We start from the raw sequence: 21,047 nt of genomic DNA, 5'->3' as shown, positions 1-21,047 counted from the left end.
CGGTCACGTGTAGACCTCCTGCACATTGGTTTCTATAAGCTTCACTGCAACGTGAAGTCTAAAAGAAGAGAATCATGACGCCTTGCATGTCAATTCTTGTAATAACACTTCTACTAAAGGCCGTGGAAGAGGAAGAAACCACATATGTGGTTGATTCTATCCCACTTAACCGGTACTATGAACGAAGGATATGTTGTCACAACAATCAGCCACAAGGCCATTGCCTGGGGATAGGGATCTCAATCCCCACCTCATAGATCAAAATGGTTTTCTTTATTTATAGCCAGTTCGTAATGTAACTATGCTTTTACTATAGTTCTATTACTTGTTGGTATAAATAAAGAAATCCCTACTTTAAAGAGTACATAGAGTTCTAGACTCTATGTACTCTTTAAAGTTGGGAACAAGATCCCCAAAAGGTCAAGGATCAAGATCCACAATTGGTTGGGATCGAGCCAATAAGCAGTTTGGGATCACAATCCCCAGCATATGCATTTTAAAGATGGTGCTCCCAGCCATTAGGATTTTCTAGCCTTTCATGACTCCCCCGCAACCAATCCTGATCCCACTCCCACTCCCAATCCCTTTTTGGAGCACGAGTGGGACCTTACATGGAAGAGCCCAGTAGCTATGCCTAAGAATTTTAGTGTAATGCGGTCTTATTAAACAAACTAGCCTCAGATGAGCCCACTTGATGCCCAAGGGCTCCAGCTTTCCAAAGGTCAATACCCTCTAAGTCGGATGAATAAATTGTTTTCTGTAATTTTCAGTATCTCAATTAGATATTTTCAAAGACTAATGACATCAGGGTTTAGGGTTTGAACATCAGGAGGAAATGAATAAACAAGATAAAGTAGCTGGCCAGCCATAGTGCTTGTACGTGTACATTGCCAACGTTACATTTAAATGAAGGAAAAGGGTTAAAACATGATGTAAGCTGCAAATAAACATGTATAGATACAGTGATAGATCTTTTTGGAAGTGATTAAGTGATAAATCAGCCGTGAGAGAAACCCCACAAAATAAGGAGGCTCTGCCAGAAATTCAACTAGGAGGTCAGCCTGGAATCTCACAGTTTTATGAGGTCAGCCGATCAAGACTAATTATGATCCTCGATATGGACAATCTTCTAGTTCGAGTAAAAAGTTTTATAATCAGGAAGTTAATTGAAAACAAAAGTCAAATAAACGAAACCAAAAGAAAACTCCTCCGTTGCAAATAAACGAAAGCATTTGTTAGTTTAAAAAAAACAAAGGAAGAACTTGTACATTTTAAAACCTTCACTAGATTGGACCAGTAAAGTTTCATTGGGGAGAACATTTTATGCCTATAGATACCTAAGAAGAAAAAAAGAAAGTGCACCCTGATTATGTTTCCAGAATTGTTAAGTTTGGCTGAAAAGAGCTACAGCAGAGTCTCAGACCATGTTTGTCTAGAAGACGAAGTCCAAATATTCCTGTAATAACTGATATGTTAAAGCTTTTGCAATCACCAACTGAAGCAAAGGTGACATTACTGTGAGGTACAATCACACCCTTTAATCTGAAAAGGTTGGATCCGTGACCTTGTGGGCAAAACAGCCCCAAAGGGCTAAAAGCCAAAATTGATCGGGAGTAAAGAGTCCTTGAGTCCCACAGCTGTTTTTGATATTTCTTTGGATTCAGCTAAATTTACTTGTGTCACAAGAGAAGAACGCAGAGTTTATTATTCATCTGCATACTTCTTTGCTATTTCCCCGCAACCTCTGTAATTCTAACTTCAACTCAGAAACCTTTCCAATTATTTTTAATCCGCCTTTCATTATAGAGAGACAGAATGCAATAATACTCAGACGTGTATTCTTTTATGTAAAGCATGAAGCAATTCCTTTCTAGCATTAGTTACTAATGGACGAATGTTTGGCAAGAACCACATAATTGAGGACCCTGGGGCAAGATCAGTTCTCAACATTGTTACAAGAAATATGTAGTACGATCAAATGCAAAACAGTAAAACATGTATCTTTTTTCGCCAGCAGCTATTCCCTAATAAATAATACCTTGATAGCGTCATCAAATGCACACTTGGCTTTAGCGAGCTGATTATTGTCAGCATCCCCAGATGTGTTGTTAAAAAAATGCTCTCTCTCAAGGGCACCAAGAAACAGCCCGAACAGTTCATCTTTTGAAGTTCCTGCATACAAAAGCATTTTCAATCAATGACCAATAGAAACTAGAAGTATGAAACATAAATTGAGACACACCAACTCATTCATGGCAAAATCTAATTGACATAACTACCAGAATTTTATCAAGACATTAGTGCCAAACTTCACATGCTCTTGACAAACTGATGAAGACTTTGAGCATGTGAAAGGCTTCAATCAAAAATCTCAAATGCTTTGCATGTGACTTAAAAAACAACAATCCATAGGATGTGGCAAGAAAAATGGCATCATACACAATGGAAAAGAGCTTCATAACTTTGACATACAATCAACTGACAACACTGGGAACAAAACTTGCAATTTGTTTTTCCAAACTCATCCACTGCAGAATTTAATTAGGGAAGAGTGTGCATAGTCGAAGAATATACCTGGTACTTGTGTACCATTGCTGCCATCTGCACTCTACACGAACGGACAAAAAATAAACAAAAAAGCTTCAGACCAACATATGGAAATCAAATAACTTAAAAACTAGAAACTTCCTAGTTCATTCCATGATAAAAACAAGGACCATTTACCGGAATAAGGAAACAGCAATTCAATAATCAAAGAAAGACTGAACATTCTAAAAATGCCAAAAACTTCATCACAGCACTAAGTACTAGCATGATTCATGTTCCATCTGACATCATACTTGTCATTAATGCACGATATATTACTAGCCAAATAAGCATTTCAGTTGCCAGGACTTCCATAATGTTTCATCTTGTTATTCTTCAAAAGTAAGAGATGGATCACATCCATCCAACTTATACAATGATACTTAGACTTTGTCCTTCCAAAAAAAAAAATTATCTATTCATATATGAGAAAACATAAGACTTGCAACAGAAAACTTCATTGGAAGGTTCAAAGAATTTGAACTCTGACACAATTCTAATTTCAAATTTTAACTTTAAATAATAATGGTATTTTTAAGATGCTATCTTAGCTCTGTTCATAACTGGTAAAAACCACTTCCTTTTTAGTGCTAAGTGTGGGTGTTTCTCCAGTCCAGCCTACAGGTCATGCATATTTAGTATCATTTTCTTCGCTCACATTAAAGCCTCACTTTGTAATAAACTTCAATCATGCGATCAAGAGGTGTGGGGAAAAAAAATTCCTCTCTTTCTGTGGTGGCTACAAAAAGGCAGGGACATACCAACTAAAAAGTTCAAATGCCTTAATTTCAAGGGAAAGTGCATAAGGAGCAATCACTAGGCTCTGTAAATGGTGAGGACCTGCTCCGTAAGCCTCCGAGAAAAGGCCATATATGGGACTCAACAAACAAAAATAGATCCTGGTTCAACATGTTTTGAGATGTCATCGTAAGAGAAGGCGCCATCCAGAGATACAAAGACAACCCAGTATTTGTCAGTGAAGGGAAGTCAGGCACAACAATTATACTCCTTTAAAGGATAATATGACCATCACTAGAAGTTACAATCAAAAGTTGACAAACACGGGAATTCATAAATCATACCCAAAGAACCTCAAGTGCTTTATTGGTAATGAGGTGTGCAAGGCATCGACCACTTTTGTCTCAACAATTTTTTTTGTTTTTGATGAAGTTAACTGTGACCTAAGGATAACAGTTACCAACTACAACCCTCCACTCTACCAACTCAGCTGAGGTCGGTTTTTTGTCTCAACAAAATTATACACAGAACTTGAGTGGTTTGTTGTATCAGATTACAAGGGTACATCTTTGGTCTTCCATTCAGAACATGAAGCCATAAAATCACAACATTATCCAGATTCTCTTTTTGTGTACTGTCCCTAGTGCAATAGAAGAACCAGCTAACCTCATGCAATGTAGTTCTGCCAAAAGATTATCCATAATGTTCATTTATAAAGCACACCATCAAAATCAGTATTAATAACCATGGTACACGTAAGCACCACTGCTTATGGAAGAAGTATGAAAAGTAAATAAAATTGAAAGATACAGAAGTAAAATTTGGAATGAAAGCCTTGGGGGAGAAGACCATTATTTATCAAAAGCAAATGGGATGGAAGTCTTTTCAGCTGTTTAAAATCATCCAGAATTACAGTTTAGGGAACCAAAATTCATTCAACTGATAATTCAGAGTATAATGACCATTATCTAAGATCATATACAAATTCATGAAAATTACAATTACTAACAAAGAAGATGATATACCAGGGATGCTGATGCCTCAGTGTCATTGAATATGGAAATAGGCTGAACTGTAGTTGCAGTAGTTGCACCTTCTGGTGTTGACGTATGGTCAAAATTCGCATTTGGGGTACGTTCGCTTGCTTCCAGCGAATTAAAAATGTTGATGAGTGAATTTGGTTGTGGCACATCATTAACTGAAGATGAATTAAGCTTAAAAAACTCCCCCAAGCACTCTCTAACAACTTCAAGTGCTTCAGAATCAGTGCCTGGAGCAGGTTCGACTGTCCAAGGCAAAAACGATGTTAAACCAACAGAGATTGAAGGACATGCAATGCTCTGAAAACCGATGTAACAATGATATCAATTTGGAAAAAGTTCATATGAGGTGCCAACCTTATACTGCATCCATTTTCAAAACATTTGAGAATTTTTCATTGTTTTAAAATGCGGCTGCATCATGCGGTATGCATCAGGAGGTGCATCACAAAACAGCGCATATGTGCTTTGGTGGGATGCACCCACATATGCGCCGCATCCCAACGTATATGCGGCCGTATAGCGCATCGCATCGCATATGCGCCTCATCAGCGTGACGAAAAGAAAAAACCCTCAAAAAGGGGTATTTAAGTAATTTTATCCCCAAAAGGGGGGCGGGGGGTTATTAAACCCCCCAAAACAGCAAAAAACAGCCACTTTCAAGGCTTTTTTTTTTGTCAAATTGAATCAAAAAAATTGCGGAAATTGTTGAGCTAGCTGCAGGGACTAATAAATAACTACGGCTTAACACTAGAACAGAAACTGCTGGCACCAGGGAGAGGGAAGGCTAGAAATAGACTCAAACAGGAAGCCCTATGGATAGAGTAGAGAGAGAGGCTATGGATGAAGATAAGAGGGAGCAGGGGGAAATCAAAAATAGTGCTAGTAAGAAAAGTATTGAGAGTGTATTAAAAGGAAACCTTTCTAGGATTACATATATTTTGCAGCACTTATTTCATGATATATTTTTTCTTTTTCCCTTTTTTGCTTCTTTTTTCCCTTTTTCCCCTTCTTTTTTCCCTTTTTCTTTTTACTTATTCCCATTTTTCTGATTTTCACATGCCCAAATGTAAAGTACTGTTGCATTGACACTTCAATTCTTTCGTTTTGTCATGTGCCAAGAAGTATTGGTACTGGGTGACACTCCATCCCTACGTGTTGGACTGTATTATTTGCCTTCAGTACGTGTCGACACCTCTCCAAGAAGGGTTGCGTTTACTAATACATTGTCCCTTTAATTATATTATTATAAAACTTAAGGGGAGAACCATTGTTTGCGTCATTGGGGTTTGAATACAAGATTTATGACCAAACATTTTTCTATGTCCAAAATAGGAGATATCGAAAAGGAATGTTCAATAAGCCATCCTACCACATTGCGCATGGAAAATCATGTTAACATGTTAAACAAATGACTAATTTTATGTATGACCATGATATAGTATACATTTCATAAAACAAATAAGAAACATCCAAACAGCACATTCATTAGAACTTTAAGATTTGAACCCACGACCTCTAGACTCTTTGCGCGTGGCAGTTCTAACACCTATGCCACACAATACTTATGTCTAAAATTTCAAAATTAAATACAAAGTACTATAAAAAAATAATTTATAATTAAGAATCGTACGAGACACACTACACATACTGGGATATTTTGCCCACGTACTAGATACCTGCATATATTGGACACCTAGACCCATGTCGATGTCCATGCAACACCAATATAAGGTGATATAGGTCCATAGGGGTCAAGGGCACCCCAGCCTACAAGCTCCTGGCTACAATCATGGGGATAGGAATAGAACCATATAAGTAGAGAGAGTCGAGAGAAGGTTCTCAAGGAGGGGAATCAACTCTAAAAAAGAGGAAGGATCAAGGAGGGAGTTTGTGGACATTGATCAAAAAGTTGGCCACCTAGTCGCCTAAGCAGCGGCCGCCAGGCTATCAAAACACTTAGGCATGCCCTAGGTAAGCATCCTTGGCATGCTTGCTCATCAGCGCCCGCCAAGGCAGCCAGGGACCCCCTTGGCTGCCTAGGTAGTCACCACAAGGCGGGCGCCTACACTGCATCTTAGTACAACTTGGTCGAGGGCAGATCGACCAAGAGCAAAAAAGTACTCCCCTCCCCCCCACCCTCTTGAGAAGGGGAGAAAAGGGTTTTAAAGGGGGCAATCTAGTCCCCCCAAACCCATATGCACCTAGTGCCACCCCCCCCCCTCTCTCTCAAAAAAAACAAAAAGTAGTGTAAGCCTCCTTAAAAAAAATAGTTAAGGTCTATACGAATGGCTAAGGACTCAAAGCCCTTTTCTCTCGCTCACAGGCTGATGTGCTCTCTCTAGTATAAGAAGAAGAGGAAAAAAAAAAGATGCCTTCTACTTGTTCAATGCGAGGCCTCTTTCTCACACACGCACACATATAGATGAACACACACATGGACCCATATGCTCTCGTTCTACATATAAGAAGAAGACAAAAGAAAAGATGACCAAGTGTTCAATGTGAGGCCTCTCTCTCTCTCTCTCTCTCTCTCTCTCTCTCTCTCTCAAGTTCATATTTTGTCTCACTCTACTTATAAAAAGAAGACAAAGAAAAAAGTCCTCCTCGCTCTCATATACACTAGCACTTTCAATATCTTAGGTCGATAATCCAAAAAAATGGAGAGATTGAGGAAGATGTCGCACATAGAATTAGAGTTGGGTGGGTGAAGTAGAGATGTGCACCGGAGTTTTATGTAATTGACGCATATCAATGAAGCTGAAGGGAAAGTTTTATAGAACATCTGTGAGACCAGCTTTACTTTATGGGGCGGAATGTTGGGGGGTCAAGAAACATTCCCATAAGATGAGTGTAGTTAAGATGAGGATGTTAAATGATGAGTGGCATGACAAGAAGGGTAGAATTCGCAATGAGTATATTCGGGAGAACTTAGGTATGGCTCCAACAAGCGACAAGATAAGAGAAAGTAAACTCAGGTGGGCTGGGCATATGTAGCGCAGACTCAATACATCACCTATTAGGAAGTGCAAGTTAGTTCAAGTGGAAGACTATAAAAGGTCAAAGGATAGACCCAAAAGGACATGGTTGGATGTAGTAAGAAAAGATGTGGGGACTTATGGCCTCACTGAGAGTATAGTCATTGTTTGAGCAGAGTAGCGGACCAAGATTCGTGTAACCGACCCTAAAAAGTTGGGAAAAGGCTCTACTCCGTGCCCACACCTGTTATGGTGCAGGCTAAAAAGCCTGGGCCATCCATATAATCCGAGGAGCAAAGGGTATTGAATATCATGGGAGGGGAACTGGTAACCAGCCGTCTCCTTTCCCCTCTCACCTATCCCATATCCTAAAAATACGAAACGACTTTACTTTTCTACCTCCTCTCTCTCTCTCTCTCTCTCTCTCTCTCTCTCTCTCTCTCTCTCTCTCTCTCTCTCTCTCTCTCAAGCCCCAAATCCTCTTCCCCTGCAACTCTCCCATGGCTACCATTAACACGCATCTCTTCCCAAGATGCTTGTAGACAACCCTTAAACTCGCACGGCAGATGGCAAGTCCTCCTATTTTCCTATTTTGTCTAAAAACCAAACAGAAGTAGAGGTAGAGGAGCCACAGCTTCTCTGTCATTACTGCTACCCTATGTTTCTTCCTCTCCCACCATCGAAGTGGCCTATTGGAGACTCAACAGGCCTATAAATTTAAGATTTCCACCATAGTTGTAAAACCCTAAGAAAAACCATTTGCATCCCTCCCTTCCCCCCCCCCCCCCCCCCCCCCCTTCTTCTAAAGAAAACCCATTAACATAGGCTACTAGTGGTGCATGATTGCTTCAACCCTTGGAGCTCTCTTGTGAATGATGTCATAAGGGGAACATACCCTACCTTGAACTCCATCGTAATAGCTTGCTTAGTTGCTGCTGCTTTTGCCACGATGATAGAGTTAGCCTACTCTAATTGCTCTATAAAGACCGTGAACATGGCGGCCAACTTTAAGGAACTGTGGAAACCTCTGGTTGTTGGTCTTAAGAGCTAAGATGCAGCAAACATTCAAGGAAGTAAAAAAAAGGAAGCTATTGCTACCCTCCTCAAGAGAGAAGCCGAAATCATTGATGCCATCATTAGACCTATATTTTTTAATCTTCATCACTATCATTTTCATGAGGCAATTCCATCTCTAATATGAAAATTTCTCATGTTAATTAGTTTTTCTTTTCTTATCTCAGGAGGTTTAGAACTTTTTTCACTCTGGGTATTGTTATTACTTGAGAAATCTTTAATGGAAAAGTTTGGCTATTTGAAATTAGACATCTTGGTATGAGACTAGGATGTTTAAAACTATTTTTGCTATCAATGGTTTCTCGATTTTTGAGAAGATTAAACTCTTTTTCTATGGTCCATCACCAATCAGGGTAGGGAGTAAGGCCATCAAAGAAGAAAAATAAAGGGGAATTAGAAATATATATATATATATATATATATATATATATATATATATACATGCTAAACGCTCTAGCTCCGAAATATCTTATTGGCATTTATAAAGAGAAGTTAAACACAATTTGAATATAAGAGAGAGGTTGTTAAAAGAGAGTTGCATTTCTTCCTTTCGCACTCTGAAATACCTTTATCTCTCTAGACTACACCCCATTATGGTATTTTTTCTCTCTGCACCCTTCTCTCACCCTCGTGCACCACCCACCATGGTTTTTGTTTTTTGGGCAGCTATTGTGTCCTCTCTCTCTAGAATGGTTCTTCAACAAAGGTAACTATAGAGCAACAGATGCTTCCGGTTTCCCAGCTACCCATCTTGGAATTTGGGGTGCCATCTGAACCATCCATACGCATTGACAGTATAGATCTCAGAGCCCGCACCATAATAGGTGCTAGCCCATACGCACTAAAACTTGAGTATCTATATATATATATATATATATATATATATATATATATATATGGGAAAAGATCTTGTGCGCCCAGGTGTGCACTGCTGCAGTAAACGCCCACGACCCAGATTGAATTTGGGCCGATCCAACGATCACGGATGTCCGATAGTGTTTGAATTTTAATTTTTTTCTACAAATTCAAATCACTTGAAATTTTAGGTGCATGTTCTTCAAAAATAGGCGAATCTATGAAAAATATCAAAAAAAAAACAATTTACATGAAATAAATTGATCAAAATACCCTCGAAATGTTTCGGGGGGTATTTTGGTCAAAACAATTTCGCGAATTATTTTTTTTATAGTTTAATTAGGACGCCTTGATGAGAAGAACACACGCCTAAAATTTCAAGTGATTTGGATTTATAGAAAAAACTTAAAATTCAAGCACTATCGGATATCCGTAAGCGTCAGATCGGCCACCGAATGGCCTAGATTCAATCTGGGGCATTTGTGTATGGCCGTACAGCAGTGACTCCCATAGATATATATATATATATATATATATATATATTTGGAAAATGTTGAGATTAGCCCGCTAGCTCATATGAACATATGAGCCCAACGGTCCAAATTGAATTTGGGCCAATCAGACGGTCACGACCTCATTCCATATTTAATTTTTAAATTTTTTTTTTACAAAGGCATCCATTCTTCTCATCAAGGCGTACCTAATAAAAATATTTAAAAAATAATTCAAAAAACTAAATTGACCAAAATACCCCCAAAACATGTCAAAGGTATTTGGTCCATTTATTTCTTGAAAATTATTTTTTGATATTTTTATTAGATTCTCATATTTTTTAAGAATACACTCCTAAATTTCAAGGTATTAGGATTTGTAGGAAAAAAAAAAAAAAATTCAAATACGAAATGAAGTTGTGACCATCAGATCGGCCAATTTAGGACGTTGGGCTCATATGAGCTAGTGGGCTAATCTCAACATTTTCCTATATTCATATGGATGCTAAAACACACCCCCACCCCCAACAAAAAACGCAAGGCATATTTCAGCACCCAACTAGGCGGCTGCCCAGCCAGTTAGGTGGTTAAGATCCTTGGCGACCTAGATGCTTGCCTCTTTTTCTTTTTTTGAACATTGCCTACGGAATACAAGGTGAGGAGGGAGTATGGTTTACAGAGAGTGAGAGAGTATGAATCTTGGAGTAGTGGCTTTCCAAATCAAGAGCACAGAGCTTTGAGGACTCATACGAGGGTAAAATGTATTAGCAGAAAAGGGCTATAGGACATAGCATCTTTAGAAAGGGAGACCAGGAATGCGACTAGGGCAATCTCATTTCCAGTACAGGGCAGTACGATAGGATAAGGTGTTTGAGAGAGAGTAGAGTTATAAATCATGAGATGTTTGAGAGCAAGGACAAGAGAGACTGCAGTGAAGGATAAAGGTGGGGAAAGTGAATTGAAAAGAGAAGGACACAACAAAAGGGAAGAGTAAAAAGAGAGATTGGAATGTGAAGATTGAGGAGGATGATATAGAATCCATACGATGTTAACTTTTCTCAAAAAAAGATATAGATTCCATACGGAGTGGATGACTATCTTGGCTGTCCTCGACGCACCTTGCTTCGCCAAATGTCCGCAACCCAATTGACATTTTTACGAACATGGCGGAAGACCACCTTGATCTCCCTACACAAGAAATGAGTGTGATCAAAAAGCCGGGGTAGACGCCAAGGGCAAACCTACATTGTGGCATGCCCACTCAATAATATTCCTATTGTCTCCCTCCACAGCAATATACCTAGGTCTAGGTGTATACTAAACACAGCCCTTCCACAATAGCTCGACTCTAACATACCAAGAAAATTACAATACCTAGTGATCTCTAAGGAGGCCACCAATGCTCGCAGGACCTGGGTTATCCAGGGAGCAGCCGTCTATGTTTAGCCTTGGGAACTCTGTTGTAGGGGAAGCCCAGCATGCAGCAATCACGAGCTGGCAGGGATTAATACTTAACAGATCCTGCCAGCTGCTGATTAAGGAGCTAAGGGAAGGTCTTCAAAAATCCTATTAGCTTTGGCCCAAAAGATTACGTGGGCCGTTATGTGGTCCCAAAGGCCTCGATGGGTGTAGCTAGAGCCCTGGAAGTATGTCCCTTCCAAATAGACACAAGAGGGTGACCATCACTGTGGCCCTCCAAAGGAAAGGCTTTTTTTCATGTAAGGAGGGGATAAGAAAGCCTGAAAAAGTTGGATGACAACCGAAGAGCTATCAATTGCCATCCAAAGTCCTTAAGGAGGTTCGACCAGCATGACAAGGCAACCTTACGGTGAATAAAGAGATGGTCCAAGCTTTCTTCCTCCAAGGAGCATATGACACACCTATTTGCTAACTATAGACCTCTACCTTCCAAGAGAGAGCAATCTAAAGAAAGGCCTGCACCATGTGAGGGATCTACGTGACCCACACTTTAGAACTAATGGTGTATATGGAATCCACATCAGTAAGGGGTATGAAAGAAGGATGAGACTGTAAAGTATCCTGATGTTGAAGGGGCCCAAATGATCTTGTCGTACCCAATCCTAGGGACGTAAACATTTTGACGTTCTCGAAGCAAGCTAACTAGATCCCATGTCTCTTCATCCTTAAGGTTCCTCCTAAAGGTCGCAGCCCCGGTCTATGAAACCACATTTCAATCAACCACACTACAATTAAGATTGCATCGTCTTGGGGATGTTGAGTAGAGAGGGCCACCAAGTTATCAGAGTTCGGTTACCTAAAGCAAATCCTATTACCAAAAGCAAATCCTATTATCAAGGGTCTAACCAAAAGCAAATCCTATTACCCCTTCAAGGACTAAGCTTAACATGGTGCTTAAACCTATCCCAACAGTAAGACATACCCTTCCAAGCTCCCGAGGCTTGCAAAGGACAATGTGGTAACCAACATGAGTTCTCTAGGCAGTATTTCCATTTGATGACCTCCTTCCAGGTGAGATTATCCCCAGTAGGGAACCTCCACAACTATTTCCTTGAGAGGGACAAGTCTGCTTGTTTTAGACACCTAATCTCTAAACCAATATTGATTTTGTTGGGGTTATGTTACCATTTAAAGGCCTTAGGAGAGCATGTACTGAAATTATATAGTGAAATGTTGTCTTAAATGGGAGTGTAGTCCACTTTGGACTATGAGGTGTTGCTAATGCTGAGACTCGAGTTTTGACAGGCTATGTCTCAAGGTGATGTCTAAAACCTATAGTATTGAGCACTGTATGAACACAACCAATAAAGGTTTCAATGTGGGGTTATCACTTGATGAGGTTGGAGTTGTGCTCAAGACAGTTATGCCAAAGGACTAGATGTGAACCTTGTGTGTGATAGTTGGTTTGAGAGCACAAAGGCCTAAATCCTTATCATTACTATTACACAAGATAGCCATCCGGGAAACGGCCCTTTGGATAAGGGTGTATGAGGTGTTCATGTGCGGAAGAGATAACTCCTTGAAGCACTGGACTGTATCGGAAGAACCATAAAGCATAGTGTTGGAATGGGGCCCGGACTTGTCCTCAAAGAGGGACCTGTAACCTAAGGACTTCGATCGTGTCTCCATCATTTATTGGTTGACTAAAATGAATTTTTACACCTCTATGAGTATTTCATTTTATTAAAAAATATTTTTTATATAAGAAAATTTAATTTTCTGAATCTATTTTAATCAAAGCGAAAAATAAAATAGTTGAGGACATCATAAAATTTATTTTATTATCTGAAAAAAAATTAATATATTGGGGGCCCATTTGAATTTATTGGGACCATTAATTAGTGGGGCGCAGGGCCCACATGGCCACCCTTAGGGTGGTCCGCCCCACCTCCTTATCTCTTATCTTTTCTATTTTGTGCCTTGTCATAAGGCATGCAATTGACTTGAGGATTTTCGGAAACTGCGGTATGGAGATTCTAATTGATTTCAAAAAGGGAAAGTGTAAGAATTAATTGAAATTGATTTAATATTTTTCTACATAATATTTGATGAGAATATAGTTATGGTTGACGGATAATGGTTCCATATCATTCTTTAATTCATGATGGTTGATCTAAGGAATAAATAGATCAGATCTCTTCATCCCACAAGTCTCTACGATCAAATGTCAAGATTAAGACTCATAATGATGGTAAAACCCTAGCCTTTATTCTATATAAACTAGTTGAGCAAAAAGGGGACTCATTCTCTACACCTCATATCTTAATCTCTCTCTCTCTCTCTCTCTGAGCCTAAGGGGTGGCATGCCCCTCTCTGATCTCTCTCCATTTTGGCTCTGTAAGATTAGGGTTTTAGAAAAAAAAAAAAGAAACCCTAAGGGGTGGCACACCCAAGCCACAAAGCCTAGCCCATAGGTATTAGCCTTACGCCCATGAGCAAGTCGAGGACTATCAATAAATCGGCTCACTATAATAAATCGTTTTTATTTTAAAAGGTGGGATGAAAAAATCGAGTAAAAATACGGATCGGCAAAAATACTTCATGTAAATATATTGCCGATATATCGGACTAGGCTCAAAAAATCAAAGTCAAAAAATCGGATAAGTTTAAAATATTAAAAAAATTGAAATTCTAAAAAATAAAAATTATGCCAACACCATCGATAATTAATCCATCCAAAAAAACTTTATTAGACTATTATAATTAAGTCAATTAATTTAGATGTCTCATAACTAATCTTGGAATTCGTATTTTTCTTTTTGTCCTACACCGGAGAACTCTCCCCCCTAGGATTTTTGAGGTGCACCTCACTTCAACGTTATAAGGTTGCAACCTTAAAATAAACTATTTTCCTCATATAATAACCTCTTTCTCTCTCAATTAATAACGATAATACTCTCTCACTCTAAATTATTAATGACACGGATCTCTCTCTCATTTAACGACTCGATTTTCTCTCTCAAAATATTAAAAACAACATTATCTCTATATCTCAGAGGTCAAAACAAAACCCGTGGAGGTTCTCTCTCTCTAAACTGGGAAATCTCTATAAAACGGTAGAGCATAGAGAAGGAAACCATGGCTCTGATGGGTGACCATGACTCTCTCTCTCTTTCTATCTCTATCACATGGGTGAATGTGAGTTTATGAGAAGAAAACCCTAAAGACACAGATTACAAATCTATATTAAAAAATGGTGAGGAGCTGAATCCAAGCTATGCAAGGTTTGTGAAAGCAATTCATTACGGTGAGGAGCTTTCTAAGAAGTCAGCCATGGCTATGAATGGGTGACCATGGTTCTCTCTCTTTCTCTCTCTAATTTGGGGATTTTGAGGTCTTGTTAAATTTTGGGATTTTGATTGAAGTTTAGCTTCCAACAATTTTATGCATGTCTATTATAAGTTAAATTTGGGGATTTTTTATTGAAGTTAGAGTTAAATCTCTTATTTCAAAGAGTGATGGATTCTCTCTCTATCAGATGCTTTTTTGTAATCTATTTTTTCCCAATCTAATGTTTGTTAAATTTTGGGAGTTTATATGCAGCTAGTTTCTCTGTAAGATCCTAATCTATTTTTCCCCACTCTAATGGGGTTTTCTTTTTCTCTATAAGATCCTAATCTGTAGTTTGTCTCTGTAATGTTAAATTTGGGGTTTTCTTTTTTTCTGGACAATCCCGTTTTTTTTCTCCCAATCTAATGCAGTTAATTTCTCTCTGTAAGGTTAAATTTAAGGATCTAATGCATGTAGTTTCTCTCTAATGTTAAATTTTGTATTTTTCTTTTTTCTTTTTTTTCTTTTTTTTCTTTTTTTTCTTTTTTTTCTTTTTTTTTTTTTCATTTTTGCTACACTGTGATTCTCTTCCCAAAAAAATAAACTGTTTGTCAGAAGATACAAAATAGAAATTTCATAAAAGAAAAATATGTTATTTAACTTTCCAAAATAAACTACAGATTATTTATAGCAACATTTTTTTGAACCCTTTTTTTAGAAAGCTGAAAAAAATGCGTTTTAAACGTCTCCATGAAAAAAACGCGTTTTTTTGCCGATGTATTGAAAAATACGCCGATTAAAACGTTTTTCAAAAAACTGGCGCTTTTTTCAAAAAATCGCGTTTAAATCGGCGACGTACTAACTATGATGAGCCTTTATCTAGTTAATCCCATGTCATGCTCTCTGCTGGTTTTGCCTAGGCTTCTCAAGTTGTGAGACAAGTTATTGCACCTATATCCTGTGCACTATTGGTAGAGGAGACTCGGTGTGGGGTGTACGAAATCTTTGAGGGTAACCTGAGGTTAGGTATGCGGTATTTTCTTGTTTCATGCTTTCTTGATTAAATAGCATCTTTATGTAACTTCTACATTCATGTTGGAATTTTGTTTTTATGGCAAGCAAGTGAGAGTCCTTGGCATTCTTGTGTTTTTTTATTTGGTTTATATATTCTATTTGAACACTTGTGAGTGATTCGTGTGGTAATACATAAAAAAAAGATAGAAAATTTTTAATCAATATTGACTTGCCCGGTTACATAGTCCACCTTTCAGATTTTGGTTTGCAAACCTCATCCCATGCTACCAAATGGGACTTATGTCTCTCTATTACTCCTCACCGCATGAAGTTGTGCATCAGTTTTTATAATCTAGCTGAGACTGATGCTAGCACATGGAAAAAGGATGCCTAGAAAATAGGAATATTGGCCATTGTAGCTTTGATGAGTGTAATACACCCCCCTTGGAGAAAGAAGTGGCATTTCCAAGAGGCCAGCCTCCGGTGAAATAATTCCACAATGTGGTCCCAAAGAGCCTTCTGGGTTTGCCTGTGCATGGGGGAAGTCCTGGTTTTTTGACCGGAGGCCCTCTATGCCACACCCCAATCTAGCAGTACAAGATTCACTCGTGAGGCCTCTAGGCGAAGCTCCATGAGTTAGTTTTTTCCATGTTGACATTCATGCCTGTGGAGATCTCAAAGCATCACACAAATTTATATTGTCGTCTACATAGAGGATAAGAGAGACCTCAAGGAAACTCCTAAAAGCTCAAAATCCTGAGAGCATTGCATATCAAACAAACACCATAGGGAATAGAAGAACACTTCCACTATGATGGCAATGGGGAAGGGGGGAAGGGGACCCACTTGGTACAACCCTTTAAAAGCTCCAAAGAAGCTTTCAGGGTTCAATTGATAAGGATGGAGAAGAAAGGGCAAGCAATTCTCCTTGGATCCAGAAGCACCACTTCTTCCAAGGGACATTTTGTCTAGAACTTCATCTAGGTGGGAGTAATCGACATGATCATAAACCTTTTCCCTATCTAGTTTTATGATCAAACATTGGTTGCCCGAGAGGTAACAAGAGTGACTAGCTCCATGGGCAACTAGAGCTCCGTGCAAAATTTGCCTACTGGAAATAAGGCTGATTGGTATCGGGATACCAATCAACATAGAATGACTTTGAGATGAAAGGCAAGGACCTTATACATGATCTTGTACGAACTATTAAGCAGACTAGTAGGTAGGAAGTCTCTAGCACCTTCTACCAATGTTACCAAGGTCAGGAATGTGGAATTCATTGCCCGGTGGATACTTCCTCTGTGGAAGAACTCATTGAAGGTGGTCATCAGATCTGGTTCAAAGATGACAAAATTATTTTGATCACTTGTAACAAAGTAGATTTAGGCAATAGATAATTCCTACAAAGAAACCAGCAAACAAAGTCAACAAAATTGATTTAGAAACTCACAAAATATGGATTTTCAAAAACTAGGAAATGATAAGTAGCCCAATAATTGTTAATATAAACCGATGATAAGAAACAATATGTGATCAGCTGAAACTAAATGCAACAAAAAGATAATTTTTATCATGTGACTAGCTGAAATATAGCAGTGCCTACAGGTCGAATCAATAATGACTCTATTCAATTGCCCCTGAGATGGTGTATGCACATGCATGCCTCCGCATTGAGTAAAAAAAATACATAGCGAAAAAGAACATCGAGACAGCTCAATCAAATGTTTAACTTACATACCAACACTAGATATGTCAGCATAAACAACATGTGCTTGAAGTTAAACATCCTGAAAAGAGTGGCTACGTGGAAGCTAAGGTATTAAATTCTTTTTTCTTTTATTCAATATACCTGAATTCTACTTACATGGGCTGCTATACACTGGCTGTAAATCAAAATTAAAACCCCAAATTTTTTCTTTTTTTCTTTTTTTTCTTTTTTTCTTTTATTCAATATACCTGAATTCCACCTACATGGGCCGCTATACGCTAGGATATTTACTTTTACTGCCAAAGCAAATAAAAACCATCCAGGAGCATTAACCAATCTTCCACTATAGATTTGTATTCAAAATACATTCCTGAAACATTAACCAATCTTTCACATAAATTTCTTCTTCTAGTTGCCCATTGAGCAATGTAGTCTTAACATCCATCTGGTGAGTTCGAAGTCGAAACGGGTTGCTATAGCTATTAGGATTCTAATGGCATGGAATTTTGCTATAGGGGAGAAGGTCTCATCATAATCTAGTCCATTTTTTGTAGTAAACCCTTTAGCAACTAATCTAGCTTTGTATTTCTCCAACTTACCTTCGAGTTCATTTTATTTTTATAAAACCACTTGAAACCTATGGGTTTTCTTTGAGTTATTTCTCTGATAATATTCTCCTAGGTAGGTGAAGAACTCAAGTTTTCTTCAAATTCGGCCATTTCTCCTAGGACAAGGTGGTGCGAGATGTTGGGGCCTGACTCATGTCACTCTCTATCTCATAAAACTCAGCCTGTTTCTGAGAGGCACGACCCTCGAGGAACTATTCCTCAAGGAAATAGGCATTCCTACTCTCAAGGACAGCCTAACGTCAAGATTATAAAAACGGTATCCCTAACCATATGATGGGTATCCTATGAAGATGGACTTAAACAATTTTAGGATCTAATTTTGTCCTATTTTGATGAGGGCTTTGGACATGGGCAGAGCATCCCCACACTTTGAAGTGATCAAGGGACGGAGCACGACTAGTGAAAGTCTCATGAGGAGTTTGTGGGACAACTTTTGTGGAGTCCGATTAAGGATATGGTTAGCTGTCAAAACAGCTTCTCCCCAAAAATCTAGAGAGAGTTTAGCATGTCCCGTCATGCTCCTCACCATTTCCATTAAGGTCCTATTTCGTCTCTCAGCTACTCCATTTTACTGAGTGTACAGCATAGTATATTGATGGTACAGTACATAATTTTATAAAATAGTCGTGATGAATATTCACCACCCCTGTCAAATCTAAGGACTTTAATTTTCTGGTCGTTTGCGTTTCTACCTTGGCTTTATACTCTTTGAAACGGTCTAGGGCTTCAGATTTTTTCACTTAATATATAGACATGGCCAAAACGGAAGTGATCATCAATAACAGTGATAAAGTACCTCTTGCAGCCCTTAGCGGCCAAATTCATAGGTCCACAAATATCACAACAGACTTCTAATATGCCAATAGCTCTCTGAACTTTCGTAAAGGATTTCTTAACCAGCTTTCTTTGAACACATGATTCACAGATTATGGTTAAGTCCCCATTTAGGTTTTTTAATAAGCCTTCTCTCTTTAATCTCTCCATCCTTTCGGGGTTTATGTGCCCTAGTCTCATGTGCCATATATACGTATCATTATTGTTATCATTATAAAATGAGACATAAGAAATGGAATTCTTTATTGCAACTGAAAATAAACCATCTAAAAGATGACCATTCATGACCAATTCATTTCAATATTTCACCTCCTTATTACCAGTAAAAATGGTGGAATAGCCTGCCTTAGCTAATCTAGTGACCGAAATCAAACTCTTCATCTTAAGCGCATAAAGAATTTGTTTTAGGACCAAGCTTTTGCCCTTCTCAAGTTAAAGGATGAAATCTCCAATACCCAAAATTCCAGTCTTTTAATTCCCACCCATATAGATATATTGATCCCTAAGGGCAACAGGTTTAAAAATTTTACACCCATCCTTAGTGTTTGACACATGGGCAGGATCCTGAGTCAAAACACCATGACCCATCCTTAGGATCAGCTAGCATGGTCTCAACGACCACACAATCATGCTCCTTATCACCCTTGGGATTCTTATTCTTTACAATACTTCCCAATGTGCCTGAATTTGTTGCAGTTATAGTACAAGGTATTCTTTAAATCCTTCCTTTCCTTAGGACCATTATCCCCTTTTTGATTCTCATTGGTTTTGTTTTTATTATTTCCCTTGCCCTTCTTCTTAAATAAACCGGAGTTGGATTTAAGGTTTCCAAATTTACGAAGTCATTCAAGACTGAAGTATCGCGAGTCAATCTCCTTTCTTCTTCGGCTTTAAGCTTGGTGGTGATCTCTCCCACATCGGCATGCTCTCCGTTGAGGGCTGAAATGAAGCTTTCCCCTGAACTCGGCATTGAATTCAACAACTGGCACATTTGTATGTTTTCATTCGACTTAACTTGTGCAGACTCGAGTTCACAAACTAAAGCTCTAAATTGTTATAAATGTTCAGTTAATCTGCCTCCTTCCATCATCCTCAAATCTGAATATTGTTTCATTGCCATTGTTTCTCTAATAAGAGGAGTGGCATAATCATCCTCAAGTTGTTCATAAATCTCCTTTGAAGTCTTCAAGATACTCAAGAGCATGAGTGTCATCCATGGCCATAACTAGAACATGCTTTGCCAGGGTATTTTTACGCCATCCATCCCACAAATCAGCCATCATGAATTTGGGTGGGCCCCAAATTGAAAACCATTTCTCATTAGCTAGAGAAAACCCTTCTCTATGAGCATTATGTGGGCCCCACAAGGCCACACCTCTCACTCATGCGTGGACACACATGTGGCGGCAGGATCCTTGGTCCCCACATGTGCCCTTCCTAGTTCTAAAAATTTTGGAAGTACCATTTTTAATGAATTTACAGTAGAAATAAATTTTTTAAATTCTAAAAAAAATTATAAAAAACACAAAAACATTTCTAATACCAAAAACCATGATCTACTATTGTTTTCTCATCCAACCCAACAAAGACCCATGACCCATAGTCCCAATGCAGGGGCTCATGATTGACTTATCAAAGTTGGTCAATAAACAATGGAACCATAATCCTAGAATGTAGATTTCAGTTCCCCCGCCCCCTTTAAGAGCAAGTTCAGCACTTGTCACTATAATGCAAAAAAGGCTCCCTCTATGCATATGTACACAAGTCCCTCTACAGGGCTGCTTCCCAGTACTACGATTGTCACGTGTACATGTTGGGCGGAAGTTTGTTAAGGCTTTAGCCCATGCTCTCAAAGGAGACCGCACAGTTCTCTTGACCTACAAACATCATCCCAAGGTATCTCTCCAACCTCAACAAGGGATAACCCACTGTAAACCTCCTCGGTAGTGCCACATGCTCAGGGGTAAGGATTTTAGACATAAAATAAGGTCATAAACCGGTAAAACCATAGTCAATCAAATACACACACTCACATTGAACTGCATATTCCACTATAAAGTTATCATTTTTACAAGCTCTCTAGGCCTTTACAGGCCACAAAACCCAATACATCCTAATGTTCATAATGATAAGTAACATGTAGGGTAGAGAGATAAGCATATCATTAACAAAGTCCAGCAACCATAAATGTTTGACAATGATCTATATAATAAGGTGAATCATGATTAAGTAAGAAAACAAAGCCATCTAAGGTGTGTGGCAAAGGTTAAGACTGGTACAATGATTTTAAGCGCATTGTGTATAAATGATGATTACAAATAGGCCCCTGAATTCAATCATTTAGTTGACGA

At 38.6% G+C, this 21,047-nt stretch overlaps 1 protein-coding gene across 1 annotated transcript in view; it reads right to left on the bottom strand.

The window, feature by feature from the left end:
* TPR8 (Tetratricopeptide repeat (TPR)-like superfamily protein) overlaps nucleotides 1–21,047 on the bottom strand; it is a 54,882-nt gene that overhangs the window by 25,397 nt on the left and 8,438 nt on the right. The window contains exons 2-4 of the mRNA XM_006846994.4: nucleotides 4,350–4,609; nucleotides 2,575–2,608; nucleotides 2,039–2,172 (exon numbers count right to left, since the gene is read on the bottom strand). Coding sequence (XP_006847057.1) covers nucleotides 2,039–2,172; nucleotides 2,575–2,608; nucleotides 4,350–4,609 — 428 coding nt within the window. The remainder of the gene's footprint in view (nucleotides 1–2,038; nucleotides 2,173–2,574; nucleotides 2,609–4,349; nucleotides 4,610–21,047) is intronic.

The sequence above is a fragment of the Amborella trichopoda genome, chromosome 11 (genome assembly GCF_054954075.1).
Source record: "Amborella trichopoda isolate Santa Cruz 75 chromosome 11, AtrichopodaSantaCruz75HAP2 v2.0, whole genome shotgun sequence".
Taxonomy (NCBI): domain Eukaryota; kingdom Viridiplantae; phylum Streptophyta; class Magnoliopsida; order Amborellales; family Amborellaceae; genus Amborella; species Amborella trichopoda.
This window is presented reverse-complemented; position numbering and strand designations above follow the sequence as displayed.